Source organism: Hemicordylus capensis, chromosome 3, assembly GCF_027244095.1.
Source record: "Hemicordylus capensis ecotype Gifberg chromosome 3, rHemCap1.1.pri, whole genome shotgun sequence".
Classification (NCBI taxonomy): domain Eukaryota; kingdom Metazoa; phylum Chordata; class Lepidosauria; order Squamata; family Cordylidae; genus Hemicordylus; species Hemicordylus capensis.
In genome coordinates this window covers 110,785,009-110,802,050 of record NC_069659.1, presented here as the reverse complement: position 1 = coordinate 110,802,050, position 17,042 = coordinate 110,785,009, and the positions used below count along the sequence as shown (strand labels likewise).

The window sequence follows — 17,042 nt, the reverse complement described above, 5'->3', positions numbered from 1 at the left end:
ATATTAAGGCCTGCATCATTTTGGTGGAGGGAGCTCAGCTAAAATTCTTAAAAGCTCGACAGGTTCCACTTGCTATGAAGAGCAAAAGAACTTGAAAAACTTGAAACCATGGGCATATTGACTAAGGTGGATTGGAGTGAGTAGGCAACACCAATTGTTCCCATCATGAAGAAGAATGGCTCAATACAGATTCGTGGTGACTTGAAAATGACCAACCATCCTATGTTGTGACTTGAACATTATTCCTTCCCTTGAACTGAAGATATCTTCTTATCATTAGCTGGTGGACAGAAATATAGTAAACTGGATCTAGCACAGGCTTATCTACAAATGGAAGTAGAGGAAGCACACAGATAATTTTTGACCATCAGCATGGAAAAAGGACTGTTCCAGTACAATCGCCTGGTGTTTGGTGTGGCATCAGCACGTGTGATGTGGCAGAGAGCCATGGATCAAGTACTGCAAGGCATACCTGGCTGTAAGTGTATTTTGATGACATCATTGTGACAGGGTCCAGTGATGACAATCATCTCAAGAATCTGGCATAAGTCCTAAAAATACTGGAGGAGTATGGACTGTGTGCAAATCATGATAAATATGGGTTCTTCAAAGACTCAGTCACATACTGTGGACATATTATTGATGCAGAAGGACTACACAAATCACCTGACAAAATAAAATCTGTATTAGGAGCACCACATCCAGACAATGTCTCACAGGTTTGATCATTTATTGGTTTTGTGAACTATTACCACAAATTTCTGCCGAATCTGTCCATTGCACTTTACCCCTTGAATCAAGTGCTTCAGAAGGGAAAGCTTTGGGACTGGTCTGAACAATGTGAACAGGCGTTTCAAGAGGCCAAGTGACTTGTTACGTCAGAACAAGTGTTGACTCACTACTGTCATGTACTGGATATCCGTCTGGCTTGCGATGCCTCTGCATATGGCCCTGGAGCTGTTATTTCCCATGTTATGCCTGAAGGCACTGAGTGACTCATAGGTTTCGCCTCCAGATTGTTAAGTCCAGCAGAGCACAACTATGCTCCAATAGATAGAGACGCTTTGGCCTTGATTTGGGGAGTTAAGAAATTTGGATATTACCTTTATGGCAGGAAATTCGCTTGGTTACGGACCACAAACCTCTGCTGTCCATTTCCCATCCTACGAAGGGTATTCCGGAAATTGCAGTGGCCCGTATTCATCGTTGGGCATTGTTTTGGGGAGCTCATGTTAAGTTTAAAGGAATGGCTCAATATTGCAATGTGGATGGCCTGTCATAACTGCTATTGCAGGATGTAAAGGAAGACAGCAACCATCAAGACAAGCTCTTTGCTGTGGAAGTGTTCAATATGACACAAATTAATGTCTTGCCAATCCCATAATCAGTGTTATGTTGAGAAACAGGCCAAGATTGTATACTCACAGAAGACTATGATGCTACCTTAAGGGGTAGGAAAGTGAATCTTGGAGAGTGCTTGAAACCCTTTTTCACCAAAGGCATGAAATTAAAGTTTTCCATGGCTGTTGGATGTGGGGTCATAGAGTAATCCTTCCTACAAAACTACAACCCTGACAGCTGGAGGAATTACATATTGGACACCTTGGCACAGTTAAGATGAAGGCTTTGGCCAGGAGTTATGTCTGGTGGCTGTGCATAGATGGCCAAATTAAACAGTTAGCTATTCTGGATACCAGAAGGTCCAGAATATGTTGGGATTGGCACCCCTTCACCCATGGAATTGGCCCATGACACCATGGGAATGCATTCATTTGGACTTTGCAGGATCCTTCCTGGGTACCGATTTTTTTGTGATAGTGGATGGCTGTTCCAAATGGCCTGAGGTGTTTTGTATGTCATCCACAACTTCTGCAAGTAGTGTCTTTGTTCGCTGGATCCTTTTTGCTAGAACTGGACTGTCTGTACTTCTGGTCACAGACAATGGGCTGCAATTTGTTTCTGTGGAATTCCAAACCATTCTGAAGCAAAATGAGATCAAACATGTGACTTCTGCACCTTATCACCCAGCTATAAATGGTTTGACAGAACACTTCATCCAAACTATGACGCATGCCTTGCAAGCTGCAGGGGACCAACCAGGCTCTTTATCTGTTAAACTGGCGGATTTTCTACTAGCATATAGGAATGCCATACATAGTGCAACAAACCAAACACCTGCCAGTTTGTTTCTGGGTCGCAACCTCTGATCTCGTCTGGACCTTTTGAAGCCTGAACTGCATAAAGATGTTATCAACAAACAAACCAGATAAAGCAATGGGAGCATTCCCGGCTGTGGGAACTGTGTGTAGACCAACCTGTTTTTGTTCAGGCCTACCATGGTAAGGACAAGTGGATTCCAGGTACCATTCAGACGATGAGAGGACCATATTCTTATGATGTCTCAGTTGCACCTGATGTCATCTGGCATCACCATATCAAACAGATCAGAGGTACAGTTTCATCACACAACCACCACTGTACCCACTGACTCTGCAGACACCACACCTGGAAGACTCACCTGGTGTCCTCGATGCTCGAGAGCCAATGTGCCCTCTTGCTCCTGCCATGAGTGACCAGGAAGTCCTTCAGCCAGTTTGTCTGGACTCACAACCTTCTTCAGAAATTGCAGTTTTCTACACCTCCCCAGAAGTTGCAGGTGAAGTCGTGGCAGTACCAACCTGACGTTATCCTGTTCTCATGAGAAAAATGCCTGACAGATTCAACCTTTTAGCTACATTCTTCCTGTTCTTGATTCCAACATGATAGTTGTTGTTCTGTCTTTTAGGACTTCATTATTTGCTACCTAATGGCACAGTGGGAAAATGACCTGATTACCAAGTCAGAGTTATGGTTCGAATCCCCGCTGGTATGTTTCCCGGATTATGGGAAACACCTATATCGGGCAGCAGCGATATAGGAAGGTGCTGAAAGGCATCATCTCATACAGTGTGGGAGATGGCAATGGTAAACCCCTCCTGTATTCTACCAAAGAAAACCACAGGGCTCTGTGGTCGCCAGGAGTCGACACCGACTCGACGGCACACTTTACCTTTACCTTTATTTGGGGGTGGGGAGAGAAATATTGTCCAGTTGTGTAAGACCCATGGACTTAACAGTATTATTATATTGAAATATATGTATACATTGCTTTTCAACAACAACAAAAAATGTTTGCAAAGCAGTTTGCATAGCAAAGGAAATGAGAAGATGGTTCCCTCTCCCCAAAAGGCTCACAACCTAAAAAATATAGAATAATATTATCTAATTGCAAAGCAAAATCAGAAGTAAGGTCCCAATCTGGCTGCAGTTTATGGGGGAAAAGAATTTCCTGTTCACTTTCCAATGTTAAGCCTGTCTCTTAGTGCCTAGGAACATAGGAAGCTGTCATAGACTGAGGCAGACCCTTGATTCATCTAGCGCAGTATTGTTTACATAGACTGGCAGTGGCTTCTCCAAGGTTGCAGGCAGGAACCTCTCTCAGCCCTATCTTGGAGATGCTGCCAGGGAGGGAACTTGGAACCTTCTGCTCTTCCCAGAGTGGCTCCATCCCCTGAGGGGAATATCTTACAGTGCTCACACACCAAGTCTACTATTCAGATGCAACCAGGGTGGACCCTGCTTAGCTGAGGGGACAAGTCATGCTTGCTATCACAAGACCAGCTCTCCTCTCCTGCTAGATTAAAGCAATGTGTCATTTGGCTCCCAGTGATGGCTCAAGGCACTTTGGGGCCTGAGGCAGAAAACCCAAAGCTCAGTAGTGGTTAAAAATAGAATCACAAATGACTGACCATTTGCTGCTTTTTAATGGTGTCCCAATATCTGTCATCTGAGGTAGGTGTGGCCAGTGTTGGTTGAGCTGGCCCTGCTCCAAACAGTGTTGTAACACTGATGTTATAAAAGAAGGAAGAGGGGGAAAGGTAGTGAAAGGATAGATATTGAAGACAGATAGCAGAAAGGAAAATCTAGGGACAGCAATAAAAGTACCACCAGGATAGCTGATCAACAGAAGGCTTAGTGAAGGAAAAACCATGAGTGCAGGATTTACTACTGTAACTTACTAGTGGTTAGTAGCCCTCAGGCTGTTTCATTTATTACTTTTTCCTACACAAATCTCTGTAGATAAGAAAAAGTGTGTACTGTATATCCTTATGTACAAAGTGTGGCACAAGAACACAGATTGGACAGCCACCAAATAAATGTTAACAGATGGATGCTTTGTTCTTCTCCTAGTTTTTTTGCCATAGTTATCCACAAGTTCCTGCTCATGATGATTAACGAGTGTGGAGGTCAAGAATTATTCCTCAGGCGGTTTGAAAACGACCGCTTCAAGATAAGCACGGGCCCTTGCTGCTGCTGTTGCCTTTGCCTCCCTTTTATACGCATTAATAGGTGAGCTATTTTTTAAAACCTAGCCATTCCAAATGCCACAATGGGAGGGGAATTTGCTGATTGCCTAGCCATATCTAATCACAGATCATCATTTGGGTTAGAAAAAAAGTTCCTAGTGATGTTTCATGTGGCAGTTCTGTAGATATTACATTGTAGTATTGTAATATCAACATAAGAACATAAGAACAGCCATGCTGTGTCAGGCCCAAGGCCGATCTAGTCCAGCATCCTGTTACACACAGTGACCCATCAGATGCCTCTGGAAGCCTATAGGCAAGAGCTGAGGGCATGCCCTCCCTCCTGCTATTGCTCCCCTGCAACCGGTATTTAAAGGCATCTTGCCTCTGAGGCTGGAGGTAGCCTATAGCCACCAGACTAGTAGCCATTGATAGACTTGTCCTCCATGGATTTGTCTAAGCCCCTTTTAAGCCATCCAAACTAGTGGCCATCACCACATCCCATGGCAGAGAATTCCATAGATTAATTATGAGCTGTGAGAAGAAGTATTTCCTTTTGTTGGTCATAAATTTCCTGGCCTTCAGTTTCATCGGATGACCCCTGGTTTTATGTGTTGTGAGAGAGGGAGAAAATTTTATCTCTGTCCACTCTCTCTACTCCATGCATAATTTTATACAGCTCTATCATGTCTCCCTGTAGTTGCCTCTTTTCCAAATTAAAGAGTCCCAGATGCTGTAGCCTTGCCTCATAAGAAAGGTGTGCCAGACCCCTGATCATCTTGGTTGCCCTTTTCTGCACCTTTTCAGTTCTACAGTGTCCTTCTTAAGATACTGTGACCAGAACTGCACACAGTACTCTAAATGTGTCCACTAGCGGAGGGAGGCCAGCAGCAGCCCGTGTCCAGCCACCACTACAGCCCTCCTTGCCCCGCCCCTACCCCTGACATCAGATGTGGGCATTAAGCTATGTCCCCCATCTGACATCAGACACGGGGGGCATGTCGGGGCCGCAAGGCGCAACACCTGAGGGGCAGTGGCCCGGGTTCTTCGAACCCTGTTGCCCAATGGTGGCTACGCCCCTGAATGTGTCTGCACCATAGATTTGTATAAGGACATTATAATATTAGCATTTTTATTTTCAGTCTTTTTCCTAATGATCACTAGCATGGAATTAGCCTTTTTCATAGCTGTTGCACACTGAGTTGACGCCTGCTTAGAGTCTTCAGGGCACATATTGAAATAATTTATTGAAAGTCCATTGTGCTTTCAACCATCCACCAATTATTTATAGTTTTATTCCATTCTAAACAACAAGGCAGTTTCAAAGATATTTTTAAAATGTGTAAAAACAATACCATCCTATATCATCAACAACAACAACAATCAACAGAACAAAGCAGTGGCAGTAGCAAGCAAAATAGTCACAGTATAAAACCAGGTTTCAGAGGAGTAAAACACCTTCCAAAACAATTGTCTTAACTGTTTGTCTAAAGACAATGGAAGTCATCCAGACTAATGAAGCACTGATGCAGCAAATGCACAGCACATGCTATGGGGAATTATTGATTCAATTTCTATACCACTCTTCCAAAAATGACTGAGGGTGGTTTACACAGAAAAATAATAAATAAATGATGGATCCCTGTCCCCAAAAGCCTCACAATCTAAAAAGAAAAATAAGATCATCTGTGTGGCTCACTGTGACTCCTCAAAATATGTCTGAGGGCTATGGGCTATGTAATTCTCAGAGACATATTGTAGGGTAACATAGTGGGCTTGGGAGTGAAGGGGAGGACGGCAAAAATAACCCTTCTCCATAGTTCATACTGCATATTCACTGCACCAGCACTTTGTTAATCTGCACATAAGAGATTACATGCAGAAAAACCAGAACAACCTCAGGAAGGGAGTTTCACACTGGTGGTGCCTTCACTGAGAAGGCTCTGTCTCTGGTACTTTCCAACTGAATTTTAGGAGATGTCAAGCCAGAGAGCAGGGCCTCCAAGGCTGATTTTAGGTCATCTTGGCAGGCTTGTTTGGCAAGGAGAGAGTGCCCAAGAAGAGTTGTATGGGGCCACACATGTGATCTCTCAATGGTGCTTTCCATAAATCAAACATAAACAGGGAAAGCAAGTCGAGAGAAGGGTTTGATATGACTGATTTCCAGCTCTAGATTTGCTCACAGGGTAAAAGCAAGTGGAAATCAGTTGTTTTTGTTTTTCTCTGCAACCAAATAGTAGGTCAGATAGGTAGGGATTTAAATCAGGAAAAAAGAGCAGACAGAAAGGGGTAAAACTGCCTTGAACTCTACTCCCTGATCAGATTTGTGCTCCCACACCATGGCTGCTTTTAAATAAGGGGGGAAAGCCCAAAATCATAGGAGATCTGGATTTCCCAGGGTGTCATATCGTGTGGGCCTCAGAGTGACAGAGGGGACAGATGTCGCAGAAAGGTGCATCTCTCAATGACTCATATGTTTTTAAATGCTTCCAGAGCTTCCCTGAAAAAACAAGAAGAGGTGATCTGCCAGTTCATTTGTACACTGGTTTGTACTGTTTATAGTTCTGTAATTATTTGCAAGAGTAAAATTGCCACTATCATTATATCATTATTATGCAATTATGGCTGTATTAATTGAGCAATTATATTAAGCCAAAGTTCATTAATATAGCACAGAGTACATTAAATAGCAGCTTGCCTTCATTAACTGCTATTTAATTTCATGAGAGTGACTGAGGTTGAAAGTGAATAAGGTTTGAGATCTAAATAAAGAGAGGAAGGAAAGATGTAATTGTGGATGGATACTCCAAGCAGGGATTCTCAGTGTTGGGTCCTCAGATGTCATTGGACTTCAACTCCCATAATCCCTAACCAAAGGCCACTGGGGCTGGGGATTATGGGAGTTGAAGTCCAATAACATCTGGGGACCCAACGTTGAGAATCCCTGCTCCATAGAGTTGCCAGAGTGGTGGGGCATGGGCCCCAGTACTCTTTGGGCCTGGTGGTAGTGAAGAGCTGTGCAGAAGAAAGGGGTAGACGTTCTTTCTCTCACACAGTGCTGCTGGAATCTGCCTGAACCCTTCAAAGGGAAGGCTGAATACAGTTGATGGTATCATAGCACATGTGGAACACTAGATCAAGTACAACACTTACTCATCCAGGGTAGGCACTGAGACATTAGGCCCATTCACATGTAATGTACAACACTTGTATAACGTTGTATAGTGTACACAGGTACAGATCTGTAAACAGGCACAGTCATTCACATGTTATGTTGAACGCAGGTACAGGAGTACACTTCCTATCTATACCATGCATTTGAAGGGCCTGTATCCAGGTTCACTTTTTAAATGAACACAGATGCAGTCATTCACAAAAACACATGTATGAGAATACAGACATCTGTATACTCGTACAGCATAATGTCTGAACTGAGCTATAAACTACTGTTGGAATCATAATGCAGCAACAAACAGCAATGGTTATTTTCTTTAAAAAAAAAAAGGAAAAAAAGAGGTACAAGGCTTCAAGTCTGCTTCAGAGTAACATCCAGTGGCTCTTAAAGGTGCGAAAACTGGTTGTAGTTATTCAGGTTCAAGGGCATGTTCCTTTCCTACTTCTATGGCAAAAGACATAGAATAAGTAATAAAATAAGTAAGTACTGACACTTGTTTGTTTTGTTTTTTAAAAATTTTGGCAGGCAAACACTATTTTTACTGAAGCTGGGGACTTTCCAACTTGCTTTCCTCCGCCCTGTGCTAATGTTTATATCAATAGTTCTTTGGACCAATGGAAACTACAAACTTTCTGATGTAAGCCAATATTTGAACTCACCAAAACCTGACAAAGCCTGGTAAAAAATAGTTGAATACCCAGAAGTGCCTGTGAAAATATAGGCATGAATCACCACTGCTGCGCATGACATTAGCCTTATTCAGTCATGATTCAAACTGGGTGCCATGAGTGGCCAATATGACAGTCAGCCATTCCTATGTCAGTGTTAGGGACCTACTGAGGCTGCTGCACAACTTGAAAGGCATAGCATGACAGTGCAGCTGCAGAACAACATAACCACTTCCTGGCAGTCACACAGCATTACTTCCATTGGCAACATTTCCATTGGAAATGTAGCCTGCTTTTGTCCAACTGGAAGCAGTTTTAAGGCAATGCACAGCAGCCCCATTATACTGCACCACTGGGGCTGCCTTTCAAGTTGCACAGCAGCCTAACATTGGCTCAGGGCTGCCCATCGTGTTGGAAAGCATATCTCAATACAGGGAATAGGGGTGTTCTAGCTAGTCACATTCTCTGGCATCTCTATTCTCCATACTATTATCTGGCTCTCCCTAGGTACAGTATTTATAGTGGCCAGTGTTCCAAATCACAGGGAGAAAATTTTCCTAGATACAGTGTTTGCCTCAATAGACAAATGCTAACCCCAGTGAGAGTGTGGCTAAGGAGAGAGTGAGGTGAGTCTCACAATCAGTGAGACCTACCTTAAAAGGGTTTGTGGGGACAGCGAGATTAGCCTGCTCCCCACAGACCATCCTCAGACAGCCCTGGGCAGCCGGATTGGCCACCCACACGACTGCTGGCTCCATCACGGAGCCGGCGGGGGCTGTGGGGATCGGGGGCCACGCAGCTCCTGGAAGTTCCCAGGTGCCCCACGTGAGCACGTGGGGCATCCTGGAGAGACCCCCAGGGCCGGGAGACCTGTTTCAGCCTCCCGGCAGGGGTCTCCTCATGTGTTGCCATGGCATGGAGCTGCGCTGCAGCAATACACAATCAAATAGACAGGGTTAGAGGAGTGCTCGTTCCACTAACCTCGTCTAAGGGGAGGGGGAATTAGGAGGGTTTGCTACCAGTAGCCACACGGCTCCCGTGGCAGCAGACGATTGGACAAAAGTGGGCTAGGATCTTGTAGCCTGCTTTTGCCCTATCGTGAGAATCTCCTCAGTGTGTGTGTGTGTGTGTGTGTGTGTGAGAGAGAGAGAGAGAGAGAGAGAGAGAGAGAGAGAAAAGAAAACCAGTGTGTGTGTGCTCCAGCTTGCCTTTTACTTGGATGCACTCTGACCAGTTTAAATAACAAAGAGGGCTAAGAATGGCATCTCAGTGTAATTAATATGGAGTTGGTGTACTTAGGACAGTCAACAGGCAGTGGCAGTGGCTTCTCCAAGATTACAGGCAGGAACCTCTCACAGCCCTATCTTGGAGATGCTGTCAGGGAGGGAACTTGAAACCTTCTGCTCTTCCCAGAGCAGCTCCATCCCCTGAGGGGAATATCTTACAGTGCTCACAAATCAAGTCTCCCATTCATATGCAACCAGGGCAGACCCTGCTTAGTGAAGGGGACAAGTCATGCTTGCTACCACAAGACCAGCTCTCCTCTCCTTAGGCAGGAGTCTGCAACCTTGTGTACTGCAATCTTGTGTCTGCTGTAGATCTACTTCATGGTAAGGTGGAAGCCCAAGCAGCTAGTTCCTCCCTGCTTTCAGGCTCCCAGTCTCCAGATCGGGATCGTCTGGGAGCACGGTGCAAATGAACCCATGGTTTCCCATTATGTGCAAAAGCTGCTAAGGTATGATCAATATGTAGTTGGGGTACAGCTAGTATAGCTAAAGTGCAAGGTGAACACAAAAAAATTGGCCCTGCTGCATTTCACTGAGGCCTGGTGTGTGTTACATCGGAAGCTGCCTGATACTACGTCAGACCTTTGTTCCATCTAGTATTGCCTACACAGATTGGTAGCAGCTTCTCCAAGGTTGCAGGTGGGAGTCTCTCTCAGCCCTATCTTGGAGATGCCAGGGAGGGAACTTGGAACCTTCTGCATGGAAGCATGCAGATGCTCTCCCAGAGTAGCTCATCCCCTAAGGGGAATTTTTTACAGTGATCACATGTAGTCTCCCATTCATATGCAACCCAGGTTGGACCCTGCTTAGCAAAGGGGACAATTCATTCTTGCTACCAGAAGAACAGATCTCCTCCCACAGGGCAATCACCTGTTTTTTCCCCCCTTGTAGTATGATTAATGATTTTTACATAGAGGCTGACACAGAATCATTGTATCAGAGTCAGTGAGAGCTTCTTAGGTTTAAAATGAAACAAATATTTTTAGTCATGTATAAATAATTTCTGTCTCAAAGCAGAAAATGTCATACCATTGAATATAATCTGTAAATCTGATACCTTTCAGTTATCTCCAAATGGAGCTGCCATATGGATTAACTGCTTTGTAGGCGTGCTGACTATCATTGCTCTGTGGCCAATTGGAATTATGTTTCAACGAGTTCGAGCTCTCCTTAACTGCAAGAAGATTATTCCTAAATTTGCACTTTATCAGGTAAGAAAGTTAAGATTTCATGACAGGCCTTAATTTGGGACAGTTCTCATGGCGAACAATCAAGTGTGACAAACTAAAATGAGGAATCGGAGATCAAAGACTTAAAAAAAAAAGCTTTTTTCCTTAAAGTTGTGTGTTTAAAAATCTGAAATGTTGTTTTTGTAGTTCTTATTTTGTCTATGGAAATATATAGCACACAATGAGTTCCTTTTCCTCTGTGTTGAGGAAGCTTTGTGGAGGGAAAAAATATCCTGCAATACAATGCTACAGCTCCAGAGTATACTTTAAAAACTATTGTAAGTAATGGACAAAATGGGATTGTTTCAGTGCACTGGAATTTGTGTTGTTAGAGAGTTCAAAAGTACATATAAATTCTGAATTTACAAAGGAAAAAAGCCTTCAAAATCCTCACTGATCAAAATATGAATCTTATACATATACATCACAATTAACAACAAACAACATCAATTGCTTTGTTATGATGTTATATCTATCATGCCTTATCTGTTCTAATTAATTGTTATATTATAGCAAAATCCATTTTTGAATTTCATCAGTTGATCCTAACAAAATTAGTATTTCTGCTCAAAATTCAATACTGGATGTTTACTTGAAATCACACTTTTGCACATGATAATTTCTTTTATGATAGTTATTTTTCTAAGCAACTCTACACATAAGAATATGAAGTATTGAAAAACTTTGCCCTCAATGGGTGAGCCAGTGTGATGTAGTTACTTGGATCAGGAAGGCCTGAGTTCAGGGCCACGCTGAAGCCTTGAAGCTTTCTGGGTGATCTTCAGCCAGTCACTTGCTCGTAACATAGCCATCGTCACACACTCATTCTAGTGTGTGGTACACCATATGGATCTTTTTGGTGAACTAGGTACACCATATGGATCTTCTTGGAGGAAGGGGAAGAGGAAAATGTAAGAAATAAATACAAAGTTAGTCCCACTGAAATCAATAAGAAGAGTTAGTTCTGAAGCACTTAAACCCTATTACTTGAAATGGGATCTAAGTACAATTAACTCTTGTTGGATCAGGCATTTGGAACCTATATGTGTATGTGATAGATTGTGATTTTGCAGTGATTGCACCATCTTTGTACATGGCATTTTATAAAGAATTAGAGGGCAAGTCCCTGCCCTGAGGAGCTTACCATCTAGATATCAACACAAGGGAGACAATAGAGAAAGGGGTTGGAAATAGAGGCAGGAGTTAATGGGGAAGAATATGTAATTGTTTCAGTTACATGTACTTACGCTTAGTTACTGTTAAGGAATGATGAATAACGTGTTGTGCCAAAAGCTTCACAGAAAATGAGGGTTTACAGGATTTGAAGGAAGAAAGAGAGGAGGGATCATAAATGTGTTTGGTGAGGCAGTTCCAAGCATAAGGGGCAGCACAGGAGAGTGGTTTGAGGACCAGGAAACCTTTGATGGCGGAGGGTGGTAGTGCTTCAAGAGTGAAAGTAATAAGCCATCATGTAATGGGATATAAGAGCTGGGCTGCAGTGAGGGGCAAGGTCATGGCTAAATTAGAAGATAAGAACTGAACAGGAAGTCAACTAAGGGATGTAAGGAGGGGTGTGGTGTGGTTGGGACAATGAGAAGTGGATTATTTTGGCATTAGAATGCTGTATGGAGGTGAGGGAACCAAGTTGGGCCAATGAAAGTCTGGAAAGGAGAAGGCTACAATAGTCAAGGTGAGAGATGAGCAGGGTGTGAACTAGGGCCTTTGCCAAGGGGCCAGAGAGGAAAAGCAATCTTGTAAAGGGAGAAGTGACATGATTTGTTGGCAGACTGGATTTGGGGAGTAAAGGAGAGAAAGATAAAGCCAAGGTTTTGTGCCTCTTCCTAGGTGGATACTGTCAGTAGATCCACTGACAATGTCCCACTGACAATGTCCTAGCTGACATTGTCAGTGGATACGGAGAGAGAACGGGCTTGAGAGAAAAGATAAGCAGTTTGACCTTTGTCATAAAGAGTTTGAGATTAAACTCATCTCATCTCATCCAAGCTAAAATGTCAGATTATGGACAGCTGGAGATGGATGATTTGAAGGAGGAAGAAGGTTCTGGGGTGGAAATGGTTAGGTGGGTATTGTCAGTGTGTATAGATGGTACTGAAAGTGATGGGATTTGATGAGGTCAGCAAGGGACAGCATGTAAAGAATAACAAGAGCACAAGAACAGAAGCTTGAAGGACCCTGATGAAGAAAGGGGGAAAAGGAGGAAGAACTCACTGTTGAAAGAACAATTAGACTGATAGAATGATAACTCAATTCAAGGTGCTGGTTTTGATCTTTAAAACCCTTAATGGTTTGGGCCCTAGATATCTGAAGGACCACTTGCTCCCAAGGGTTTCTGCTAGCTTGACAAGATCATCGGAGGGGGCTCTGCTCTGTGTGCTGATGGTGGGGGAGGCTTGGCTGTTGAACATGCGGGACAGGGCCTTCTCCATCATTGCTCTCAAGCTTTGGAATGCTCTCCCAGCTCGTATCTGCTTCTTAGCTTCCGTCACAGTTTTTAGAAAACAATTGAAAATGTGGCTCCTCACCCAGGCTTTTATATGAGAGTACAGTTTTTGCTGCTGCTGCTTTGTGTTTTTTGTGTTACTGTCTTATATAAGTTTTTAAACTTTTAAATAGAGTTATATTTTTATATTCAGTAATCCAAAAACCTTCGGTTTAAAATTAGAGTTAAGTTGTTTTACATTTTCACTCGTGCTCTAAAAATAATGGAAATTGCAAGTTAAGGTGCCCATCTTAACTTCCATACCATATGCCTGCAGGAGAGGGAGAGGGAGAGAGAGAGGGAGAGAGAGAGACCATCTGCTAGCCCCCTGCCTGACCTGTGGGACTGTGGCCTCTGGCTGTGGCTGCTCTGCAGGATTGGGGCCCAGGAGTGATTCAGCAGTCTCTGCTTTCCATCTGACCAGGGTGGTAATCGCTGGGCCTATAAAGGGATGCTGCTTGTGGCGGCAGGCCCGCCTCCGAAGGGGTGACACCAAAGGGGGTCATCCTTTGGGGGAGCCACTTCAGGGGATAATGAGAGTGAGGGCCAGGTTTCCTGACCCAAGAATTCACATGTGGGTGGTTTCTGTTTTGTGGCTTCTGTTTTAATTAGTCCTGGGTGATTTTGTTTTAAATGTGTCTGGGCATATCTGGAGATGGGGAGACAGGGAGCGTATCCACTGATCATGGGGCGGCAATTCTGGTGGTGATGGTGAACAAAAGTAATGTTGGCAGGTCAGCGGGCCATTACAGGAGAAGGGGACTTGGAAACCTAATAGCTGTTTCTCCTTCCAGCTGTCCTGCCAGCTCTTTGACCTTGTGGAGCAGTGCCAACCAACCTTGGAACCTCACTTTGCTCCTTTGTAATGCCAGGTTCATCCAGAACAAATCAGAAAGCATCCATCATTTGATTCTGGATGAAGGCGCCGACCTGGTATCTATTACAGAGATCTGGCTGGTGGAGGCTGGGGGCCCAGTGTGGTCCCAGCTTCTCCTTCCAGGGTACTCTGTTGAGGAGTGGGTGAGGGACCATGGGCAGAGAGGTGGAGTGGCTGTGGTCTATAAGAATAACTTTCCCTTACAAGGATCCCTGTTGAAGTGTCAGACCATATCGAATGTGTGTACTTAAGTTTGGGGACCAGGGATAGACTGGGACTTCTGTTGGTGTACCGATCACCGCGCTGCTCAACAGAGTCCCTAACTGAGCTTATGGACTTGGTCTCGGGCTTGGTGTTGGAGTCCCCCAGGCTTGTGGTGCTGGTGGACTTCAATGTTCATTTTGGGACCAATTTGTTCAGGGTGGCTCAGGAGTTCATAGCGGCCATGACAACTCTGGACCTATCTCAAGTGGTCTCGGGACTGACGCACATTGCTGGTCACATGTTTGATTTGGTCTTTCACTCTGATCAGGTGGTGTTCCATGGATGGGGACTCCTGTGATTTCCCCATTGTCATGGACGGACCACCATCTGGTTAAAGTTGGACTCACAATCACTTCCCACCTTCGTAGGGGTGAGGGACCTTAAGATGGTCCACCTGAGAAGGTTATTGGATCCAATAGGATTTCAAGAAGCCTGGGAGGGATTTAGTGTTGACTCTGCCGGTGATCCTGCTGATGCCCTGGTGGAGAACTGGAACAGCAAACTCACCGGGGCAGTAGACATGATTGCTCCTAAGTGTCCTCTCCGCCCTGCTTCTACCCCTTGGTATATGGAAGAACTACGGGGGCTGAAGCAGAGAGGTAGACAACTGGAGCGCAAGTGGAGAAAGACTCGGCTCAAATCCAACAGATTGCAATATAGAGCACATTTGAAGACCTATGCTCAGGCAATATGTGCAGCAAAGAAGTGATTATTTTCTACCTGTATTGCATCCACCAATTCATGTCCGGCGGAGTTGTTCAGGGTCGTGAAAGGGCTAGTATGTGCCCCTCCTCCCTTGAATCAGAATCTGGAACCATCGATTACGCGCTGTGATGTGTTTAACAAATTCTTTGTGGCGAAAATCTCTTGTATTTGGGCCGACTTAGACTCCATCTCCACAATTACTTGTGTCTGATGTAGAGGTATCCAGCAACTCCTCTTCTGTGATTAGGCTGGATCAGTTCCAGTTTGTGACTCCTGAGTATGTGGATGAGCTGATTGGAACAGTTTGGCCTACCACCTGTTCTCTTGACCCTTGCCTGACATGTCTTATATTATCTGCCGGTGGGGGCATTGTAGAGGGCCTGGTAGATATTATAAATGCTTCTCTGAGGGAAGGCAAGATGCCTCCTTGTCTTAAGGAGGCAATTATTAGACCACTTTGAAGAAGCCTAGCTTGGATCCCTCAGAGTTGAGCAATTATGGGCCTGTCTCCAATCTTCTGTGGCTGGACAAGGTAATTGAGAGAATGGTGGCTTCCTAGCTCCAGACAGTCTTGGAGGAAATTGATTATCTTGACCCGTTTCAAACTGGCTTTCGTGTGGGCTATAGGATGGAGACTTTCTTGGTCGGCCTGATGGATGATCTCCAATTGGGAATTGACAGAAGGAATGTGACTCTGTTGGCACTTTTGGACCTCTCGGCGGCTTTCAATACTATCGACCATAGTATACTTTTGGAGCATTTGAGGGGATTGGGAGTGGGAGGCACTGCTTTGCGGTGGTTCTGCTCCTACCTCTTGGGCAGGTTCCAGATTGTGTCCCTTGGAGACTGCTTTTCTTCAAAATCTGAACTTTTGGATGGTGTGCCTCAGGGCTCCATATTGTCTCCGATGTTGTTTAACATCTACATGAAACTGCTGGGAGAGATCATCAGGAGATTTGATGCAGGGTGCTATCAGTATGCTGATGACACCCAAATCTATTTCTCCATGTCAGCATCATCAGGAGAGGGCATAACCTCCTGGAGTCCAGGCCTGCCTGGAGTCGGTGATGGGCTGGATGGGGGATAACAAACTGAGACTGAATCCAGATAAGACAGAGGTACTCATTGTGCGGGGTCGAAATTCGAGAGACAACTTTGATCTGCCTGTTCTGGATGGGGTCACACTTCCCCAGAAGGAACAGGTACGCAGTCGGGGGTGCTTCTGAACACAAACCTCTCCCTGGTGTCCCAGGTTGAGGCAGTGGCCAGAGGTGCCTTTTATCAGCTTCGGCTGATATGCCAGCTGCGTCCATTTCTTGAGATAAATGACCTCAGAACAGTAGTACATCTGCTTGTCACCTCCAGACTTGATTACTGCAGTGTGCTCTCTGTGGGGCTGCCTTTGTACGTAGTCTGGAAACTACAGTTGGTTCAGCATGTGGCAGTCAGTTTGGTCTCTGGGTCATCTCAGAGAGACCATATCACTCCTATCTTAAAAGATCTACACTGGTTGCTGATACGTTTCCGGGCAAAATACAAGGTGTTGGTTATAACCTATAAGGCCCTAAACAGCATGGGCCCTGGGTTTTTAAGAGAACATCTTCTTTGTCATGAACCCCACCGCCCATTGAGATCATCAGGAGAGGACCGTCTGCAATTGCCACTGGCTTATCTGGTGGCTACTCAGGGATGGGCTAGCTGCATCCGTTTCTTGAGATGTATGACCTCAAAGTGGTACATCTGCTGGTAACCTCCAGACTGGATAATCTATGTGCTCAATGTGGGGCTGCCCTTGTATGTAGTCCGGAAGCTGCAGTTGGTCCAGAAAGAGGCAGCCAGGTTGGTCTCTGGGTCGTCTCGGAGAGACCATATTACTCCCGTATTGAAGGAGCTACACTGGCTGCCAATATGTTTCTGGGCAAAATACAAGGTGTTGGTTATAACCTATAAGGCCCTAAACAGCGTGGGCCCTGGTTATTTAAGATAACGTCT

The 17,042-nt window shown here is 44.6% G+C and overlaps 1 protein-coding gene across 2 annotated transcripts in view; it reads left to right on the top strand.

The window, feature by feature from the left end:
* LOC128351074 (organic solute transporter subunit alpha-like) overlaps nucleotides 1–17,042 on the top strand; it is a 39,417-nt gene that overhangs the window by 11,793 nt on the left and 10,582 nt on the right. For both annotated transcript variants that reach the window (XM_053310197.1, XM_053310198.1), the window contains 3 exons: nucleotides 4,231–4,389; nucleotides 8,047–8,158; nucleotides 10,540–10,686. In XM_053310197.1, the coding sequence (XP_053166172.1) occupies nucleotides 4,231–4,389; nucleotides 8,047–8,158; nucleotides 10,540–10,686 (418 nt within the window). The remainder of the gene's footprint in view (nucleotides 1–4,230; nucleotides 4,390–8,046; nucleotides 8,159–10,539; nucleotides 10,687–17,042) is intronic.